The 21758-nt window shown below is 52.0% G+C and overlaps 2 protein-coding genes across 2 annotated transcripts; one reads left to right on the forward strand and one right to left on the reverse strand.

Annotated features, from left to right (window-relative positions):
- Window positions 1–906: 906 nt before the first annotated feature.
- On the reverse strand, window positions 907–6744 carry HINFP (histone H4 transcription factor). Its single transcript, XM_082330773.1, has 9 exons — window positions 6389–6744; window positions 5933–6159; window positions 5612–5723; window positions 4979–5131; window positions 4270–4347; window positions 4056–4176; window positions 3804–3942; window positions 3385–3509; window positions 907–2673 (listed from the first exon to the last, which is right to left on the reverse strand). The coding sequence occupies exons 1-9, from the start codon at window positions 6549–6551 to the stop codon at window positions 2151–2153; spliced, it is 1641 nt and encodes a 546-aa protein (XP_082186899.1). The 5' UTR covers window positions 6552–6744; the 3' UTR covers window positions 907–2150.
- Window positions 6745–11895: 5151 nt separating this feature from the next.
- On the forward strand, window positions 11896–18562 carry POU2AF2 (POU class 2 homeobox associating factor 2; the record flags this gene model as incomplete). The annotated part of the gene is made up of 4 exons (XM_082330532.1): window positions 11896–12141; window positions 16454–16496; window positions 17256–17554; window positions 18161–18562. The coding sequence occupies 4 exons, from the start codon at window positions 11896–11898 to the stop codon at window positions 18560–18562; spliced, it is 990 nt and encodes a 329-aa protein (XP_082186658.1).
- Between the last annotated feature and the right edge of the window lie 3196 nt (window positions 18563–21758).

A 21758-nucleotide genomic window follows, 5' to 3' on the forward strand; every position in this document is an offset into this window, starting at 1 on the left:
GGACAACCCCCAGCCACCACAGTCTCGCCTCTACTCCCAACACCTAGCACTCATGGAGTGCGGGAGCGCCGTAGTCCAAGATAATGCAGGCGCAGCCGTGGCTTTGGCAGCAGACCCCCGAGGCCTGCGTGTTGGAAAGAGGGCCAAGCTGGAAGTGCTGCGAATGCAAACCTGGCAGGAGGCCCTTCTCTCGAAGGTATCCTCGGCCCAGCTCTGCCAAGTACCAGGGAGCAAGGGCCAGAGAGGGGCAGGGAAGGCTGGGCAAGGCCCAGCCACATCGCGTGCCAGCAGCCCAGGGATGCTCTCCCCAGAGCTAGCAGCATCCTCCTGCAGTGCACGCAGGGCTGCTGGGACAGCCAGCTGCCTCCTACCCTGCCTCACCCCGAGCACAGGGTGCCCAGCGCATGGCCCCAGCTGCATTTCACTGGCCCACGGGAGGCACTCTGTGTGCTCGCCCCTGGAGAGAGCAGCGTTGGGGTGCAGGGGTGTGCATTGACCTTCACACATGGATCCAGCCCCAGGAAACCTTCCCACGCAGCCTGCGATGGGCAGCTCTGCCCACTTCATCCCTGCTCCTCACCCAGCCCCTGTGCGTGGCAACTGCAGAGCATCCTGCCCCTCACCCAGGGCGCAGGCCTAAGGGGCTGCTCTCATCACCCCATCCCAAGGGCACAGCCACAAATCACACCCACAGCGTTCGTAATTAGAAAGCGAGCAGATGGCCAAGGATTTAGCATAAAGTGATTTCCTCCATTAACCTGGAATTCCAATAGCTTTTGCTGAACTGCTTGAGAAAGGAAGTGAGGGGAAAAAAATCAGCATCCAGCCCAGGAGATCAGCAGGCTGCCTCCCTGCCCCCATCTGGGCACATCACCTCCACACGCAGGGCAGTGAGGGCCCGTCTGCCACTCCAGGGACACCAGCTTCACACTGTCCTCATCCAAATCACTCGACAAAGGGCAAGCTGGCTCTGCTCACAAGCCCAGGCTACTCTCTATATTCGAAAAGTGACATTGCAGGCAGCTGACATTCACGCCCTGAAGGAGGCAGCAAAAATCAAACCGCATCAGGACAGCAGGGAACAGAGTGCCAGAGCTAAACGTGGCCTTCCAGTGCCACCTCTGGGGACGTGGAACACTACCACACCCTGCAGGGCAGTCACCAGCTGCACCAAGCGGCAGCATGTAGGACATGTCAAGAGATCCTGGCAGCTTTTCGGTGCCCACCTCCCACGCTGCAGGCTCTAGGCAATTTGGTCTCGTCCTCTCACCACCACAAGCCACGGCTGGCAGGGATGGGGCTGAAACAGACACCAGACACTGGCTGGCCTGGCAGTCTGACTTTTATTTGTCTTGCCAAAGTACACTTTGCCCAAGCAGGAGCCCAAACCCCAATGTGGGGAGGAAACCCAGGGAAGGACAAAAGCAGTAAGAAGCTCCCACTCCCCCAGTGCTGCAGGGCGGCAGTAGCCTGCAAGGGACAGCACCTCCAGCCCTCTCCTCCCAGAGATCAGTGCAGTGTAACGGGATCAGTGGTGCAAACGCCACCAACAGCACCAGCTGAACAATCTAGGAAAGATGATGTGCAGGGAAGGGCTGATGAAGGCAGAAGTAGAGCATGCCATCCCTCGGAGAACAAAGTACGGATGGGGGAGAACTGCCAGGCCTGCCAAGGGCCACGCGTCTCCCCAGGGAAGAGGCTTCAGCCGCAGTGTCTGCTCAGCACACCGTACTGCCTGGGGAGACCCTAGCTGAGGACCAGGCCCAGCAAGGGCTGACAGCTTAGCTGCACAGCAGCAGGGACCACACCACCAGTGAGCGACCAAGAGGGGAAAGCCTCTGCCAGGCTAAGGCCAAACCTCCTGGAAGGATGGGAAAGGCTTGCTAGTCCCTAATCCCCAAAAGGAGGAGACAGACAGCTCTTTCTAGCTCAGATCACTTGACCCACAACGGAGAGAGACCTGTCCTTCCCCTCTCCCCATGCTGACCAGAACCGGCAGCCAGTGAGGCTCGGGCAGCAGAGGGGGAAGTCAGCCAGTGGCAGGTAGGTGAAGATAAGCTCAGCCCTCTCCCCCAAGCACTTCTCAACCTCCCCCACCAGCACGTCCCATGGAGGCCCAAGTCCTCCTCATGCAGAGGCAGGTGAGCACCTCACACGATCTGGATGCCCAGCTCCTCAGCTGTCTTCTGCAGACGGTCCATGACATTCTCCTCCAGCTCCATAGCCAGCCCGCCAGGTGCTGCCACCTGCTCCTCTGAGGATGTGTTGGCCATGACATAATACACAGTCTCATTCTCCCCATGTTCGTTGGTGCGGTTCACCACACGGATGATGGGGTTGGCCGGGGTACTGGGTTCTTGCTCCGACGACAGCGCTGCTCCTGGGAAGGCACTCGGCTGTGCTGGCTCAGGGTTGTCAGCAGAGCAAGGGGCTGGATGCAGCGGGGCCGCTTGCAGCTCAGCGATACTGTTTTCCACCAGGGGAGCCTCTGCCGGGGCCTCCAGAATGATGCCCTGCAGGTTCCCCTCACCCTCAGACAGCACCACACACTCAGTTGAGCCATCCAGTGCCTCCCCCCGCTTCTCTCTGTCCTTCAGCAGCTGCTCTGTCAGCTCCACGCTCTCGTAACGCACCAGCTGCAGCCTCATGTAGCCGTCTTCATGTTCCTTGTACCTGAGCAGAGAGGGGTGGGGATGACGGAGCCAGTCACACTGCAGCCCCTTCCCAAGAGACAGGTAGCAGCCTGAAGCAGCAGCCAAGGAAGGGGCACTATACTCTAGGTTCCAATGCCCAGTGCTACACAGATGATATGGGGCAAGCAGGATAAAAACCCTTCAGCCCCTACCCCTAAAAGCCCATCCATGTGGCAGCTTCTGAGCTTTCTGCCAGGCCACTGTCATCTCCCAAGCCCATCTCCTTCCACCACTGTTTCACTGGGAGCATTTGAAGTCCATCCTCTTCCCCTCCCAGCTTTTACGCTCCAGAAACCCTTTGGAGTTTCCTGCAGAGGATGCATCATAGGCATCTGTCAAGACATTGATCTGCAGCAGCTCTCTCTAGAGTGGGACACCTGGCCCTGGCCCCTGCCAAGCTCAGAAGCGTCCCACCAGATGCAGCTGTGCTGGCACCACTGCTGCCCTTGCCCCTAATCTCTGACCCACTGCTGGAGCTGCCACCCAGCACTGCTCTCTCCCTGTGCCAGATCCCACCAAATGCTTGCTGTCCAGTGCCTCCCAGCCACTGGGAAATGGGTCTTGAGCACATCACAGGCAAACGCCAGAGCCCAAGCACTGCCAGGTCTCTGCTCCAGCAAGATGCAGGATGCAGCTCCAGCTGTCTCTTGCAGTAGAGAGGAGGTAGTGAGGAGCTAAGGATGGGCAGTACCTGAAGCGAGGATGCCCCGAGGGCCATTTGAACTGGTGTTTCTTCCTGAGGTGGACAGTGAGGTTGTTTCCACGTGTGAAGCACTTGTCACAGACATGGCACTTGTACCGGGGCTCTGAGTCACCCTGAAGGGCAGAGAGAGGGATGTGAATACCCCATGAGCCTGATCAGAGGGCCAGGTACCCACACATGTGCATGGAAGGAGGAATCAGGTTCTCCAAGAAGACTGATATGAGGTATCATTGCAGCAGTAAGAGAGGAAGGTAACCTGACCTCACATTCCTACAGCCCTGGTCAGCCTGGGGCACTTTACATGACTTTAGCTTTTTGCCTCGTGCTTCTGTACAGCATGTGGCACTTAGGGGTTCTCAGCCTCATCGGGAGAGAGTACGCAGAACAGCCCTCCGCTCCCTTCCCACCTCATGGACTTTCCGATAGTGCAGTTTGATGGAGCAGAGGGAACGTGCAGTGAAGCTGCAAGCCTCAAACTCGCAGCGATAGGCTGGCTCTTTGCTGTGCGTGTCCAGATGTTTCCTCAAGTCAATGAGATTCTTGCAGCTAAAAGGAAATGATAAGGGAAGAAAGCTGAACGCTGTGTAGTGCACACACATACAGGCCTCTGGGTGCTTCTCCGTCACCAGTCTGGGAAGATGGAAAGCCCTGGTCCTCACCTGTAGTCACAGTAGTCACACTTGAATGGCCGCTCCTCACTGTGCCGAAAACGAATGTGATTGCGCAGGGAGGAGGGGAGCGGGCAGGTCATGTCACACAGAGGGCACTTGTAATGGTTCACTGCGAGAAAGAATGGGTGGAAAACATTACCACAAAGCAGGGGAGAGCACACACTCTTCAGAGCCTCAGCTGGGAGAAGGGGCCTTTACTCACCGTGGTTCCTCATATGGTCACGGAGCAGCCTCTCTGTGGCAAACCTCTTGGAGCAGTGAGAACACTGAAACCTCTGCTCTGCAGCATCAGGGCCAGGGAGAAAGGGGAGGGGATGGTGAGAAAAGAGATCAAAGCAGAGAGAACAGCACAAAGAGCAGCAAGTGAGAAAAAGAGGTAGTTACAGTGGAGCTGGGAACCCTTCTCTCCGGGCAGAGACAGCAGACACTGACTACAAAGCGAAACAAAAAAAAAAAAAAAAACCAAAAAAACCAAACCACACTTGAAAAGACCAATCTGCCTCCCCTTCGCGCAGCCTCCTTGTGCTGCCAGCGCAGGAACTGGGGAGCAACCGTCACACGACACACATCGCCAGCACAGCGCATGGGAACTCAACAAGCAAATCCCAGTGCCGCTGCAAGTGCCCAGCTGCTGCCTTTGACTTCTGTCCTGGGTCCCTACAGGAGGAGCAGCTCTGGCTGCAGCGGTGCGAGCCCTGTGCAGCCTTGTCAGCCTCCAACCCTCCTGCCTCTGCAAGAAAACGCTTCTCATAGATTGATCAGCGTCTGAGTTCCCAGTCATCAGAGAAGCCAGGCTGTTTCCAAGCACACCTCTGGCCTTTGCTCGCAGAGAACAGGCAGCTCTAGCAAACCAAATGGCCCAGCCAGAGAACTGCTCACAACCCGCTCCTCCCCCGCCCGCAGGAGCTTACGGTCCAACGCAGTCTGACGGCGGATATGGTCAAAGAACTTGGTGTTGTTGGCGAACATCCCCCCGCAGGTAGGGCAGGCCACCACCTTCTCCTGCGTGTGGCTGCGCAAGTGCTCCCGCAGTTTGCAGCGCCCCTTGAAGGTGCAATCGCAGTCTAAACAGAAACAACAGAACGCCATTAAGATCCTTCATACATGGGCCGCGATCCAAAGCCTGAATGAATGGCAGGCTTCTGTTTTGACTAGCGAGGATCCACTCCCTGATCCAAAAAGCCCACAGAGCAGGGCCACAGCAGGATGAGATCACTAGTGCACAAATGGTGTGGCCCCCTCACTGCAAGCAGTAAGGCAATTGTAAACGCAGAAAAGAAAAATTATTGAAAAAATTAAACTGGAGCCTTTTCTTCTAGGTATTAATTAAATATAAATGAAAAGTTCAATATTAAGCACTCAACTGGATCCCCTGAAGGAAATTCTACAGGAATATTTCACTGTTAGGACCACACACACATATTTTTTGAAGTACAAGAGGCTCTCTGAAACCCTGCCAAGGAGTGCAGAGTTCTCCTGCAGAACGTCTGCAATCCAGCCCTGTGCAAAGCTCTCTAGAGAGACCTTTGCATGCACCCACTAACCTTTCCAGCCACAGAGGACCACATGGTTCTCCTTCCCTGCTGCCTTGTACTCCGAACAGAAGCTGTGATCCTCCACGTGCCGATAGAACCACTCGGGATTATCAAATGATCTCTGTTGGGGAGCAGGGACAGACAGAACAGTGTGAAAATATCAGCACGAGCTGGCCTCGGCCAGAGCACAACAGACACTTTCACATAGGTACAAACACAGCCAACAGGCAGGCATGCGGGTGAGCTGCAGGACAAAAGCAGCTCTCCTTCCCTTGGCCGCCCCATCACAGGTAACACAGAGGAAAACAAAACTGGGTCCCCTGTTCTCACCTCACAGTACTCCCACAGACACAGAAAGTTCTCCTGGATCTCAGGGATGATATTGCGGCTCTGGAAGTCCAGCTGGCAATGGCTCACATCTGACTGGCTCTGCAGGGCCCGCAGCCCCCACTGCTTCAGCTTGGTGTGGTAGCAGTGGAAATAGACATGGCGAATGAGGTCAGCTGAGCTCTCTGGGGAACAGAAACCGCATTCCTGCCACAAACACGTGTATTCCTCTGCAACACAAACAGGAGATATACAGGCCATAATGGTCTGATGGAAACTCTCCAAGTAAAGCTCAGGATCTCGCAGACAGAGAAACACCAGGGCGTTTTTCATGACATTCCAGTCCTGCAAGAGGCAGCGCTGCTCTCCTCAGGGAGAGGAAGGTTCTCCCACAACGACACATCTCAGAGAAGAGAGAGGGCTCACAAGCCGCAGCGGTCGAGGCTGCCATCTCCTTACCGAGAGGGTCCATCTCTTCCCGGTGTTCCCCGGGAACGTGCTGCTGCAGGTGCTGGGACACATGCTCGCAAAACTCCTCCATCTTCGAGGCCACGTAGGTGCACACCTCCCACTCGCACTGCAGCACCAACGCCTCCTTGCCGCCGGCCTTGGCGGGCGGCATGGCCGGGGCGGTCACCCACCGCCCGAAACCGGGCCGGGCGCTGTCCGGCAGGCCTCGGCGAGGGCAGCGGCGGCCGGAGCCGGGGCTGAGCCACCGCGGCGAGCAGCCGGGCCCAGCGGCACCGAACCGGTGGGCGGGGCAGGGGGGAGCCCCGGGGCGCCGGGCAGAGCAGGGCGCGGGAAACCGCCCCGCTCACCCTCCGCCCCTGCCCCGCCGGGGGGCGCCGGAACCCAACGGACCGCGCCCGCCCGCCCAATAGCAGCCGCCCCCGCCGGGCCGCCGACCAATCACCGCGCAGGAGCCGGCTGCCCGCGTGCAGCGGCCGAGCGGGCCCGCCGGGAAGCGGCGCCGGCTCGCAAACGTTCCCAGGCCGTTTGGGGCTGACCCGCGAGCAAAGCCCTTCCTTCGCGTTTGGGTTTGGGAAGCCCGGGAGCCGGGAACACTTTTGTTGTTGTAAGATTTGGCACGGGGCCTGGCTTTGCAGTGGTGGAGCGCAAAGACCGGCACGGGCTTTGCTAGTGCCACATACGTTAATTTCTGGTGCCTACAGAATCGTTCCTCGCGTAAACAAGCGAGTCCTCGCAGCACGAAGACCGCAGTCAAAATCCACACAACTGGGCATCGCAGCCAAGCACACAGTACAAAGCCCATCAGCACTGTGGTTCCTGCTGTGAGATAATGCAACATATTCTCTTTACTCAGTAATGAGAAGACCAATTGAAGCAACAGTTTGAATTAAACAAATACACATTGACTACCACATCTGCTGTTCCAGGCTTTTGTAAAACAAAATGGAGACACAATTCTTGGAAAGTTTGCTTTGGCACAGGTAAATGCCATGCTAAAACCAAATGGGATTGTATAAAATGTGCCACAAAGCGTGCCTTGCCAATACACAATTGCTTCTGTAACTCCTGTCATGCACACCAGCTCTTCCCTCCGACGACAATGGAAAGCACACGCCCAAATTCGTAAAATTATATAGAAAATCTGTGTCTGATGCTTTTTCAAATGAAATGTAAGTTAAGAGATGGATCTCATCTAAAAGAAGGCTGGCTGAGTTTTTATTTTCTCTCTGTTTAATTGTTTTCTGCAGGATCTGTTGTTTCCAATGTAATTATTTTGTAATCAGTACAGAAAACACCTGGACTGGCTAGACAGTGCAAAGCTATTAGCTTGAATAGGGCTGCAATTTAAACTTGTATATCCTAACCAAAGTATATAAATATCTGGCACAGGAGACAAAACTATCTGGGAAGTCTGCCAGGAGGCAGGTGGCAAACTAAGCCTATTGCTGACAAAGCAAAGACAGCCCTCTTCTGTTGCGACTTTACATCTGCCCACGCTTCCCCGACCCGCCTGGTGCTTCCTTTCTATTCTTGGCCATTCTATTACCTGTCAGCCAAATCTGAGACACCTGTGGGTACCAGCAGGGGGTGGCCAGGAATGGATGGGCCAAAATAAGACTTGTCTTTTATATAAGAGGGTGTATATACGTGGTGAAAGACTCTGTATACAGGAGCTCAAGTCTTCTATGAGCTTGATTGTGTGATGTCCACTTGGTCCTGAGCTCCGTATTTGTGCAGGCACAATACCCGAGTTGTTCTGCAAGTTAAGAATATTGGAAATTATTCAGGATGTTATTTCAGCTCTGCCTTTCCCACTTGCCTCGATGGCCTGAGCAGATGCAGCCTTTGCCAGCTGCTGCTCTTTGTATTTTATTTTTCTTCTGAAGGAAAAAGAATAATTACACTTAAAAAAAAAATCAATAGCCTTCCCCAGGAAGGCAGTTCACATGACAGAACAAATTCACCTCTGGGCCAATGCTGGGGAAAGCACATGGAATTACAAAGAGGGACAGATCTTACCTAATAGACCCGCAAGCTGGCAGCAGACTCCACAAAAGGAGAAATATTTAATTATGAGGAACATATTGGCGCCAGCCTTGTCCTGCTCGTGTAAGACGAGCACAGCAATACTGCGCACTAGCCCACTCTGCTTGTACACAAAACGCTCCAGAGATCATCTGCCTCACCACAGCCTGTCCTCACTGTATTGATAGGTTTTGCTAGCCATGTCGCAGGGAAAATGGCTCTCAGAGCAAATGCGGATATGTTTCAGAACTAGGATATAAGCTACAGTGCTTAAAGAAGAATTTAAAGGCTTAACTCTGCTTCTTGATTCAGATACTGCAGAAACAGACTTGCTACCATTTGGAGGCTGGGAACAGAGGAATGGCTATAGCAGGCCTGGCCAAAGGTCCCTTTAATCTGGGTCCAGCAGCAGTGTAAGTAGAGGTCCTTTCCTGGCTGCTGTTCCCCCTCCTGGCACTTCACTGGAGGTTAGCCTCAGACCTTCAGAAAGGGGACCCCTTGCTTGATAACAGACAGCCAAACCCGGGCCAACCCCCAAAAGCATATGGGTTTGATAAAGGATGCTCCTGCCGGTCCCATGAGCATGCTATCCCTGGCTGAGTGTCACCCCTCTCCCCGCAGGTGCCAGTGGATGCCACGCAAAGCCTCTGGGTCCACAGTGTCCAAAGATCCAGTTTTAATTTTGTAATGCACAAGCTAGCCTGTGGGGTCCCAGAGAGACAGTACTACTCCCTGAGTAAGGACTGCTGTGTGCATCTTCAACAGCACACGAGTATCTCACACACGAGAAGATGCTCTCATCCCAAGCCTTGTTTTTCCAGCCACATTCCTCACCTGCAAGGAGATGGCTCATCACTGCAAGACTTACCAGCCTTTCACTTTAACCCAAGATTTTTCTGTCGGTAAACTTCAGCTCAGTTTTCATCCATGAAATGTCAGCTCAGACAGGAAAGAGGCTCTTCGGGAATGATCCACACTGACCATGCAAATTGGAGTGAAACACACATCAAAAGATTTGCATTTAAGCAAATCCCAAACAAGGTATTGTGGAGACATCACTGAATTGTAGAAAACGTATTTCCGTCAGGCTCAGCTGGAACTTTACCAGTGGAGTATGAGCACTGACTTCACTCTGCTCTGGGAAGCTCATGACGGACAGCCCTTCTCCAAAGTCCTGCAGAATCTGAGTGCTGGGACTTGTCAGCAGTGACGACAATGGAAACAGGTGAGTTTCAGCACCTTGACTTTTCACAAGGGTAAAGATGCATCCTCATGGAAGTATCAGGGAAAGAACATACTGTGCCATCCTTGGGCTCATATTAAAAAAAAATCAGAAAGAAGAATTGTCTAAAATCAACATGTGGCATCTTTAATGTCCCAAGAATTTAACAGTATCTATTAGCATATTCCGTCTTCTCTAGACTGAATTTATATTTCTTCACAATGCAATATTTTTCCAAAAGGCAGTTAGATCAAAGTGCTGTAAAATATGATTTAATTTACTTGAAAATTACATAAACTTGGGCCTAAATTAGCATTCTCTTCCCCGATGCTGCCAATTGCAGAGTTGTCTGGAGTTTTAATAGGTCAGCTATTCAGATCCTGCTGAATAACTCACTGAAAGCAAGAGGTTCAGTTATGTGAGGCTGGACTGAAACTAAAAACAGGGTTAGAGGACAGAGCCATTACATTGCTTACTTATAAGAACTTCAGCAGAGGAATAACTGTGAGTATATGAGCGAAGCAACTTCAATAGCACAGCACCCATGTGTAAAAGTAAGGAGGTGTGGATGTGTTTTTCTAATATCTTTAGATCATAGTAAAGATGTTAGGAAAACAGGACTGCAGAAATGCAGAGCATCAGACACTTGCTAGAAATGGTCACAGAGAAGCAAAGTCAGTTAATACAAAGAGGTTGTAGGATTTGGCAATATCTGACTGCAGAATAAAAGCTGCTCACAGCTTTTCCAGTGATACTATTTTAGAAATATCCCCATTCTGAAAATTAAATATAAGACTGTCTTCTTGGCTTCAGTCCTCCTCCAGAAGTTCTGTGCTGAATCAAGGCCTGAATCATCAACTGGATGCAGCTAGCAAAGGCTGCATGAGTTGTCGCAGGTATCAAACCATGATGGGGCTCAATGAACTATGCTATACAGTTCAGACTTTTCCATCAAATCGCAACACTTATCTCTAAAGGAACTCTCATGCAAAAATGTGAAGTTTCTGATGCAGAAAGTATAGCTGTTTCTGCCAGTTATACCTGCTCTGCCACAGCTTTTGAGCTCCAGCTACATGTGCGCACCAGGTACCCATGCTTCCAACTGCTCTCAGTAAAAAGAGCCCTGAAAAGGGACTACAGGAGGGAGATTTCTTCCTTGGGCCGTGGAAAAGAGCTGGCCTCGGTATACAGATTCCTCTCAGCTGCAAGAGTTGATATCCATTTCTGGCTGTGTCCTGGCTTGTCCACAGCTACTCGCTGGTCGGTATGCAGACTCAGCATTCACTTCTATTTTGACTGTTTTGATCATAAGCTTTTTGGGGCACTGTCTCTTGCAACATGTTTGCCTTGTGCCCAGTCTTGGCTGAAGTCTCTCTGGTTAGTACTCAAACACCAAAACCAAGTTGCAGTTGCCCAAAATTGCAATTGCTATGGCCCAACAGAAAACACTTAGGGTAACCCCAAGGCAGCACTGAGATTCTGCGTTGTTTAAACCCTCTACTCTTCCCTTTCTAAGCTCTCCATGTGTATGTGCACCTGGGGACACAATGCCACGTGAAAGAAAGTGATAAATGGAGCCAATGGAGTTTTTCACATCCTGAAAAGCAGAAGGGCAAAACGATATATCACAATTTTAGAGATCAAACACACCAGCTGTGGAATGGCTGTGTTCCCTTGGGAGAACACAGCTGCATGTTTTCCAAGGGATTAGCTTCAAAGTTAAGTTCTTCTCTGGAAGATTTCAATAAAAGCCCATATGGACATTCCTCCCTGGCTCCACAGGTGCTGCTCTCTGTTCAGGCACAGCCTGCTGCCAGGATAAAAGAGCTGTCCCTGGTATTGTACCTCATACCTCTCTGCCCTCACTTGTGCCAAAACACCTGTACACAAGGCAGATCTGGCAAAGCTTTATCCAGGCAGAGGAAGAGAACAGATGCCTCACACCAAAAGTCATGCAGACCCTATGGACGGGTTGTGCTGTGTTCCAGGCAGGTCAAGAAAACAGAGCCAGGCCTGCCATCAGCCTCCAGACACTGTACCCCTCTTTGTGCCTTCCTCAATAACCTTGATAAAACAGCAGAGTCCCCAAGTACCTGTCTGTATTTGCTGTGGATACAAAGCAGACTGAGAGGCCAGCTCCTTTTCCTTCCCCAAGATCTGCACTGTGATTCACATCACTGTTCAGAGGAGCCACTCAAACCATCCAGGGTATTTCCACCTTTGCACTGACATCAAAGCTCGTAGAGCGATGTGCTCAAAGGAGCAAGGAGGAGCTAAACCTAACTTGGTGTACAGAGGTGATGAATTTGCTTCTTCCATAACAACCTCTCCCAGCTGCTCTGTGCTTTCACTGAACTCCTCTAATACTCATTTCATTCCCTCAATCCCTACAGATTTTGGCAAACGAGTGTACCAAGGAGTGCGAGTGAAACACACAGTCAAAGACCTTCTTGCTGAAAAACGATCCGGGCAGAGCAGCGGCTCCCGCTTCAGTGTAAGTCACTTCCCACCACCAGCCTCCTCCCCGCCCTTTTTTAAAAAGAAAAAACAACCAACAGAAAAGTCATGTCGTGTAATCCTCTGGCTTAAAGAGCATTTACCTTGAGTTCAAGGCATTGCCAATATTGACAGGGAATAGCAAAAACATTTGCAACACTAGTGTTTGCCCCAAACGTTCACAGATGGCTCCTTGATTTTCTACATCAGTGAACCTCTGAGGGATTAAAGTCCTTTTTTTTTTTTTTTTTTTTTTAGCAAATCAGTAACACTAAATTTCTCATTCCTTTCACATCCTGCAACGACACCTTCCCAAGTCAACTTCCTTTTTCACTAGCTACACTTGAACAACTCAGTGCCACAAAAATAGATGTTCTTCCCTGAATGTTGTGTTCCTTCCAGCTCCTCTCTGGCATACTAGAGTACCAGGGGAGATGCGGTGATGTTATGGTCTGGAAAGAGGCCAAGCATCAGTTTGTAAGAGATGATTTCTTTTTAAAGTGGTTCTATGGCAACAGGAAACCTAAGTCAAATTATAGTACGCTACATTGTTTTTTTCTCAATTACTAGCCAGAAAAGCAATGCTGTCCCCAGAAGGGGACACAATATTGCAGGTGCCAGCACGTGGCATCCAGTGCCACAGTAAGCCATTCCCTGTGTGCTCTCAAGACTCACCTTTACCAAGCAGCAGCACTTCATTTCCAGATTGATTGGGAACAATGGGGCCACTGACAGATGAGGAGATGCAGTCAAGCCACAGAAACTGTGTCCTGGAAGGAAAGGGCGGGAGCAGAGACCCGAATTACTGGCAGCAGAAGACACAGGAGTTTTGATGCTCTTTTCCTCCCAAGCCATTTGCCTCAGGCTTTTTGCCTTTAGCAAAACAAAGAGACCTCAAAGGGACTTGCAAGTATTTTCTTCACTGTTACTTTCATGCATGTTAACTCTGTGTAACCAAACAGGCAGAAAATCAGCATGGGCATTAGCAAACAAAGCAAGACCTAGCCCTAGATCTCTTCAGAGCCTTCAGCTAACGCAGAAAGGCAGAAGACCCCCTGAGCCATGGACAGTCACTGGGAAACACATGCTCCCACCAGGCAGGCATTTGGGAAGACTGCTTTGGGGAGCAGCAGGAAACAACTGCTGTGTTTGCACTCACTGAGAAAACGGATCGTGGTTGATGACTATCATGCTTTACCTGCTCCCGTTCTGGAGGCGGCAGCTTCAACAGCTGCAATCAAGAGTCCTAGGAACTGTAAAACACTTGCTGCTTGCTTTATTGCCCTTTGCTTTGTACTCCAAAGCTTAGCAGTTGTGTGTCTATCTAATGCAAAATCAGCCCTGTTGCTAATTCCCTACGAGAGACGAAAAATTATTGTGCAGGGCAAACATCCGTATTTGCTCGAACGTATCATGAAAAGAACAGCTGTAAGTGCAGCTCTGTTTATCTGACATAATATAAACCAGAATCAAAGCAAACGGCAGATAACTGAACACCCCTTTGTATATTTATGATGCAGTGTAATTTAGCTGCATCTTTTGTTTGAACATGATCTTTGCTCCAAAATCAGTAAGCCTTTGTTGTGCAAGGGGAGGTCTATGGAGGAGATCTGTGCTGCTATGGAAAGGTCATTGCTCATCAGAGGTGAGCTGCTGGGCTGTTTACTGAGGCAGCAGAACAGCAACAATTTCATGACAGCCAGGCCCCGCGCACATTAAATGATGGGAAACCAGTGTGTACCATGATGAAAACCACACAATTTGGGCTTCTGAGTTCCCACCAACTGCAGGGCAGAAGGGCTTGGTCCTAGGCTTTAGGGAGGGTCTGATGTTTTTTCCTTTGGCTCATCCACCACGTAGGCACAAACCAGCAGTCACCATCTGCTTGATAAAAGGATTACTCTCTTCTCTCAGGTGGGGAAACTGGTAGGTACGCAGATGAAGCACTATGCCCAGCAGTACTCAGAGGCCAGGGACAGATCATTCAGCAAACTTGCTGTCAGCAAACCAGTGAGGTGCCCTGCCCAGACTAAGCTTTGCTTTCATTATTAATTTTTATTACTTCAGCTGCTGTACTACAGATCGGGCCCAGAGAGGAGATACGCTGAAGCCAAAGTTTGGTCAAAGGGCACCATAGGTCCCCATTGCAGGACCAGGTCATTATTTTGACCTGGATCCCTACATTTACCCCCCCATCAAGGCAGCCTTGTAGCTGAACAATGCACCTGGGTTACCAAGGCAGTGAAGCAACACAGCTCTCTGGAGTACCCCCAGCCAGTATCTCTGCCTAGTCGTGTGCAAGGCAGGCTGAGACCAAGCTTATCAACAGCTGAGTATGCTGTGGCCTCAAGTGATGCTAAACAGACACACTGATGTGTTGCAGAAGATCCAGCTACCTCAGTCCCACAGCACTGAAAGGAAGTAATGCAGGGAGGAAATGAACTAATGGACTTAAATTAAGCCAAGCAATTCGTCACCTGATAAGGAGCCAGGAAGAAAATAAAATGTATGTCTCTGCAAGTATGCAAGTGCCTGCTATGATGAAGGCCAAAGATGGGCTGCTGCAGAGGCTCTTGCAATTGAATTAAGGCAGGCAAAGCCCTTGCAGCTAATGTCAGCTCTGTGGCTATCCATCATAGGTGTGTGCAAGAGGACCTGCTGCCTGTGACACACAGTCAGATAATTTCAGTGGCTGTTGAACAGGCAGAATCAAAGATGAACTGAAACGCACTGGTGATTTGAAATGCTCCACATTAGAGGCTGGCAGCTATGCCCAGGGACCTTCCTGTCCTTCCAACAAAGCATCCCAGCTCTCATCACTGCAGCCCTTTGATCTGTAGGCAGCACCTGTGCTACCTGCACCTCCTAACTCAACTTTTTCCTCAAACATGGTATTAGGGGTGCCAGATGACAGTACTAGACTACTTCCCAGTGGGGTGTTAAGGCTGGGGTTTAAACACTAGTGCGGAGGCCTGCACTATTACTTTCAAAGAGATTCCTCTTCAGTGAATGCAGACACGAGTGGCTGCAGGATACAATGGCCCTGGGCAGGCAGAGGAGGTGGTGGTGAAAAACACTGAAGCAGGAGAAGGTATTAGTAAAGTGACATAGATGCTGCGAGAGGGGTGTCTGCTGAGACCAGATTTGCATTGGAGGCTTTAGCTTTGCAGGGCAGCGTGCATTACCAGCTATAATACTCACCGAGATCTGGAGCCAAAAATGGCCCAGCTAGAGACAGGTGCAAGCCCCAGCCCTGACCCTGCGATGCGAACACTCTCATCTGCCCGCAAGCCAAAGGGCTCCTTCCTGACACCTCCTATCGCTCCTGCAGCCTATGTGACTTGTGTGGGCTCGGAGCTCATTTTCATGATGTAGCAGGGAGCAGCTGCAAACCTCCCTCAGCAGTAAAAGGAAGTCCTAGCACTGGCAAATTTAATTCAAATCTAAACCTCTAAATTTGGTTGCTGGCTATGGCAGGAACCTCCTGTTTGCACTATGCAAACTGGAAATAGCATGCCACCATCACTGGCCAGGGCGACAGCATAGCTGAGGAAAATGTAGCCATGGGTGCTGCATTTGTGCTGTATGGGTTTGGAGGTCTGGAGACAGAACCCAATGAAACTCCATGTACGAGCTCTGCTCCAGAGGAGCAGATGCTTTTGCCACAGTGCTTTGTAAGGAATTAGCCACTGTGAGCACCAGGGTCACTCAGGGCTAATTCTCCCTTACCTAGGGACCAAGAGGACATTATTATTATCAGCATTGCTGTAGCACCCAAGTAGGAGCTAGAAAAAACTGCCTTCTACACACAGCCTGCTTGTTCTGCTAGGAGGGGCCAGCTAAAGCAGCTCTGTGGCAGGTAGACACAGCACAGGAGAGCTAGGCTAGAACATGGGCAGTGCAGAATCTGTCCATTTTGACCAGCCAAGGACAGTGCAGAATCTGTCCATTTTGACCAGCCAAGGACTTAGATACCAGCTTATTGAGCCCTGTTTTGTGCCAACACCAAAATGTCTGCTCAGCATTATACCTGCATTAAGGGACCCTGCAGCACATAAGAAAGAAGCCAGTTATCTTGATATTTCTAACGTTATCAGCTCTACATAAGACCTTCAAAATCTCTTCTTAGCCTACATCTGCTAATACCTCAGAGGCCCTAGGCTTGAAATCTTGCAGTTAAGCTCTTCATACTCATAGCACAAAGGCTCAAACAGTGCATCTGAATTATGCCAACAGCTTCTCAAACTACATGCTTAGACAGCTGCCTTGCATTGTTAAGACATTTTTTAACATGTCTTTATCTTTTGCAGGGCAGCACCAGCACACCGCAGTCACCATTTGTCCAAATGCCAGGTGAGGTTTTCCTCCACTGATAAATACCTTCAATGCAGGTTGGACAGTCAACACTGCCGCTGTCTCTTCTCATCCAAAGGACATGAAGTGAGCAAATGAGCACTGGTGCAGGGCCACCCCGCAGAAAGAGCCCAGAAGGAAAGCAATTGAAAGAGTCAAAAGCGGGACAGCAATAATAAAAGAAAGGCCCCTGTAGTCTTATATGAAATTCCCAAAGAGGGGAAAGAGAGGTCATTAAAGCAGTTCCCACCTCTTTTGACAGAAGTGCCACACAGAACCCCTTCTTTTCCTTCTGTGTCTTCCAGTTTTCCCTGGAGCTAAAGAGAAAAAGTACAAAACTAGGAGCTGATCTGTTTTGTCCCTTGAGCTCTTGGGCAGGGAAAGGGGAATGAGGCTGGAACAGAGGCAGGTGGTTTTGCAGCTGTAACCCCATCCTCCTCCCCAAGAGCTGTAGCAGAGCAAGGAAGAGGTAAAGGCTGGCAAAGTTAATCTCCATCCCCCGGCCTCGTACTTGAAGCTTCCCAAAACACATTTGGTTTGCTGCAGATGGAGGTCGTCAGCTGGATCAGGGCAGTTCGAGGTGCTAAAAGCACTTGGGCTGACACACCTGTTTCAAGACAGGATTGACTCCTGCCCTGGGCAATGCTAGAGAGAAAAGGGCTCTAATTTGCACCTGCAGAGGTGCCCATAGCTCTGTGGCTCCCCAGGTGCTGCTGTTACAGTTTCCCTTTAGCCAACCCTTTTTTCTGACCACCACAGGCTCACCTACCAAGGCTGGTTACTACGGCATCAGGAGGTCCTTCACAACTGAGTTGGATTTCCACAACACAAAGCAGTTTGTCAATGATGTCTACTCATCCTCTCTAGGGTCCAAGCCCTTCTCATGCGATTCCTCTGCCACTCAGGGCTACCCGACACTTCTGGACCCATATCTCACCGACCAATATGGGGATTACCGTGCTACTCCCCTCACAGCTGGTACCAGCTCCTTCTTCAGCCCTTCTTCTGTGCCCCCTCTCCTGCCATCCTTCCCTAATGACACAGCGCACTTGCTACTAGTGAGTGAGTCTACGGTTCTCAGTCACCCAATGAAAGATTACCCAATTTAAAGCTGGGGTTAAGTCAGGGGGACTCATGCAGGAAGGTTGTGGCTGGTACAGGAGGCAGCCACAACAGAGCACGCAGCAGATGGGGCAGGGCTGAGGGGGAACTGTTTTTCTCTTTGTTCCTGTCCTCCATCTAATTGTCCCCTCGTCCTGTTGGAGACCAGCTCCTAAATTAACAACCTTCCCTGCTCCCCGAAACAACTACTCCATTAAGCTCCTTAAGTTTCTATAAACATCCTTTGTTGGCTCCTGGCAGTTGCCTATCCCTATCCCTGCCACTTCCCAGGAGCCAGCTCCATTCACACTCCCAGGACAGAGCTCCTGGGCCCTGCAGGGTCACGGCTGGTCAGTCCCACCAGGAGCCTATTCCAGGCCTTGCCCACTATTGACAGCATGGATACTTCCTTTCAACAGTTTTAACACCAAATACTGCTCCAGAGCAATAGAAACCATCGTGAGTGCTCCCAGCTAGGCTGTTGGGATAGATATGCCATTGCCTCCAGGACAAGCTTTTATTCTTAAGAATCTTTCTTGCCTTCTCTCCCTGCTTCCATGCAGAGAGAGCCCTGGGAGCAGACCTCACCGGACAGTCTCAGCCAGTCGGACGGTGCGTGCTCAGACCCTCTGCAAGCACTGCCTGCTAGTGGCAGCTGCCTCTCGTCACACGAGTCCGGAGGTGTTTCCCCATACCGAAGCTCAGGTTGGACCCCAGCCATCCCCGGAGGCCAGCCCTACCCGCTGCATCCACTTGAAGACGTCCACTACTCCCCCAGCTATGCTGCCACCTCACCCTACTCCTTCTCACCGTTCATGACTGTGGCAAACGAGCTTACCTCCAGGATGAGCCACCTCTCACCAGAGCAGTCCTTGGAGACGCTGCCCCTTCATGATAACTCTGCCTGGGCAAAAGAGGATGGAAGTCCCATCTGGGGGACTTATGAAGGCCGGAGAACTTACTGATGAGAGATAAGAGCTGGGGGAAAGGAAAAATGGACTGCTATTGAAGAAAATTAATTACTTGTATGCTTTTTCCTAAAGCTGGTCCTTCAAACAGAGGATGCTAACAACATGCAATGCTTTATGCTCTGTTTAGAAATACAATCACTTGGATATACCACATTTAGCTTATGGTGGTGCCTTCTAGCGCCTTATGAAAGTCATTGCTCACAATCCCACTGTGCTACAAGTAAAATACACAGCCCGAAAAATATCTGCACTCTATGGGCCTTTCCTACAAACAAGGATCTCAGGTACTGCTTTTCAGATCCTGAGAAAACAGGTTGCTCTGAACCTTAACCTACATCTACAGAGCAACGTTACCAGAAGAGATTTGGGAAGGCTGTGGAGCAAGGCAGGGGCTGGGGGAAGCCCTCCTTAATAGCACAGAGTCTGTATAATGGTATCTGGTTAGCTAGCAGCATAAACGTCCAGCCCTAATGCTACCATGCTGTGAACATGGCATTGTCTTGGGCAACAATTATGGCCAGAGTAGCAAAGGCATGGCACGTTTGAGTCTACAGCACAGAGGGCTACAACCAAATAAAGTTTGCCACACTACACCAGGGCCTGGCGGACAGCTTAAGGCATTGGCAGGGACTGTCGGGGCACCGTCCTGCCTGCTGATCTGCGCGCGAGGAAGCCTCACCGTCCCTCCCACCTGCAAGGCACAAAACACATCCTCCCCAATTTCCCTCTTGCTCTGAGGAAAACACAGAGCTGTTCCCCCTCTTGCCTACGCCAGATCAATACAAGTGACGTGACTCGAAGCCTTGTGTCAGTGGGCACAAAGCAGACTGCTCCCGGCCCCTTGCCAAGAGGCACCCACCTGGGGCTCTCATCGGGAGCAAGGCTGACTGGAAGTCCCAGTGCCAGGCCGGGCCCCGTGGCCACTAGAGGTAGCTCTGCACACACAAACAGACGCACACAGAGTCCTGTACAACCCTGACAGGTGCAGCCAATCCCCCCTGCTGCGTCCCTACCCGGCAGAGGCTACCCCCTTTCCCCATCTTGTCCCGCAGCCTGGCACCCACAGAAACAGCAACAAAAGCCTCGCTGAGGAAGAACAGGCGCTTTCCAGGGCCTGAGAGTGTTTAGTGATGAGATGCTTTAAGGCCCTCCTTGCCTTTTCTTCTCAAATCCTGGGGCTGATGGGGCATTTGGAGCCTTCTCAGCACCCTCCAGGGATCATAAATGTCATAGGGGTCACAGGATCGGGCCCAGAGCATCACTTCATGCCATGCTGCCTGCAGGCACTTCTCTGTGGGGGAACGTGGACTGGGGACACAGCACTGCACCTAGAAACAGGCAGCAATATCAGGCCCCTGTAAGCCATGCTGCAGAGAGCTGCCAAGCAGGCCAAGCCAGTCCTCTACACAAAGCCCTTTCTTTTACAGGCATACCACCTACCACCATCCGGGGCACCCCTCATCCTGTAGCCCAGGAATGTCCCTGCACCTCCGTGTGCACGCACCAACGGTACAAGCCCCTTGCTCAGCCCACACCTGGTGGACACCACCTCCCTGGCTGTTCAGGCACCCGCAAACCATCCAGGGGATGTTCTGGCATCCAGGGATGGAACGAGTGCTCCCAGGGATCTCAGCAGCTACCCCAAAAGGGAAGGCTCTGCACAGGCTGCCCCAGGTCAGACCCCTCACCCTGACCCCGGACCGGCCCCGGCCGCTGTGCGAAGCTCGTCCCCACAGCCCTGCACAGCCCCTGGGCTGCGCCCAGGCTTCCCCGGGGCAGAGCCCCTGGAGCCCCAGCTCGGGCAGAGGACTGCAGCCAGCCGAGAGCGCCCGGCTCTGGTCCTGGTGGGCTGGGATCCCCCCCAATGCTTCCTGATTCCCCAGCCTTGTTCAGACCTGCTCAGAAAAGCAAACTCCAGTGGCTCTCTGTGCCTTAAATCTCACCTCTGCCTACCCCACGGGCTGTGCCCTTCTTTGTGCTAGTCGAGCCCTGGAGAGACAGGGAAAGCTCAGCCCAGGGAAATAGCCAGCAGCCAGGGCTCCTCTGTACACATGCCAAGCTTGGGGCGAGGTGAGCCCAGCTGCCTCCCCATTCTGTCCGTAGGCACCACAGGCTCCCGCCAGCAGCAGGTGTGGAGCATCCCGGGGTGGTACCCGCTCAGCCAGAGCTGCTCCCCTGAACACGGGCCAGGGCAAGGCAAGGAGCCCCAGAGCATCTCAGGGTGTGTGCAGGTCTCCTTGCCCCGCACCCAGCCCCTGTGCCCCCAAACCTGAGGCCTGCACAAGCCCGCAGCCTTGCTCCACACGACAACTGACAACACCGCCAGGCTGAATCGCCGCCCATAGCTGCTGTTTGGCAAAGCAGTCACCATCAGCTACCTCAGCTGTACCTTCTTCAAGAGCCTTGCATGGGTAGGGACACCAGGGTCAGTCTGGCTGTATCCTCATCAGGCTTTGAGGGAGAAGCAAGGACAGAAAGCTTTTGAGCTGTCTTGGAAGTGTTTGACTGACGCTGGCATTTGGCTCTTAACCAAGGCAGGGTCCCTGTGAGCCCGGAAATGCTCCGAAACCCAGGACATGTAGGAACACCCCAAACACGGGTGCTTCATGTTTCCTTAAGGCATACAGCTCAGTCATGACTGGAGCCGAGCAGCCTGCACGCTCTGCTCTGTGGTCTCTGGTTACAGAGGTAAACATTACCCCGGCTCCCAGGAGTGCCAGCTCCCGCACACAGCGCCCACAGCCTCACCGGGCTCTGCCCACCCACCACCGATGCTTCAGCTGGAAGCAGCCCCAGCAACGCAAGGGCTTCAGGTCCCAAACCACTTAGCACGGGCAGGCCCATGTACTCCCCTGCGACCCCCCCTCTGCAGCTCCCCCAGCACAGCACGCTCCTTTTTGCTGCTTCGCAGGTGCGGGGAGAGAGCTCCTCTCCAGAGGCGCCTGTGGGAATTGTCCCTGCAGAGCCGCCCCGAGCAAGGCTTGGCCTACCAGGAGCTGCAGAGGCACATGTCAGCACAAGGAATGGCATCGCCGATGCGACCACTCCCCACAGAAATCAAGTGTATTTGTTCAACTTATGAAAAGAAAAGACTCAGCTGCAACAATAGCCAAACTGAACTGCTAGTAGATGATTAACAGCCTGGCCTGCTTTCTGCCTTAGCCAGCTATTCCCGGGACATGGCAGAGAC

This window comes from Platalea leucorodia (genome assembly GCF_965183815.1).
Source record: "Platalea leucorodia genome assembly, chromosome: 20".
In the NCBI taxonomy this organism is placed as follows: domain Eukaryota; kingdom Metazoa; phylum Chordata; class Aves; order Pelecaniformes; family Threskiornithidae; genus Platalea; species Platalea leucorodia.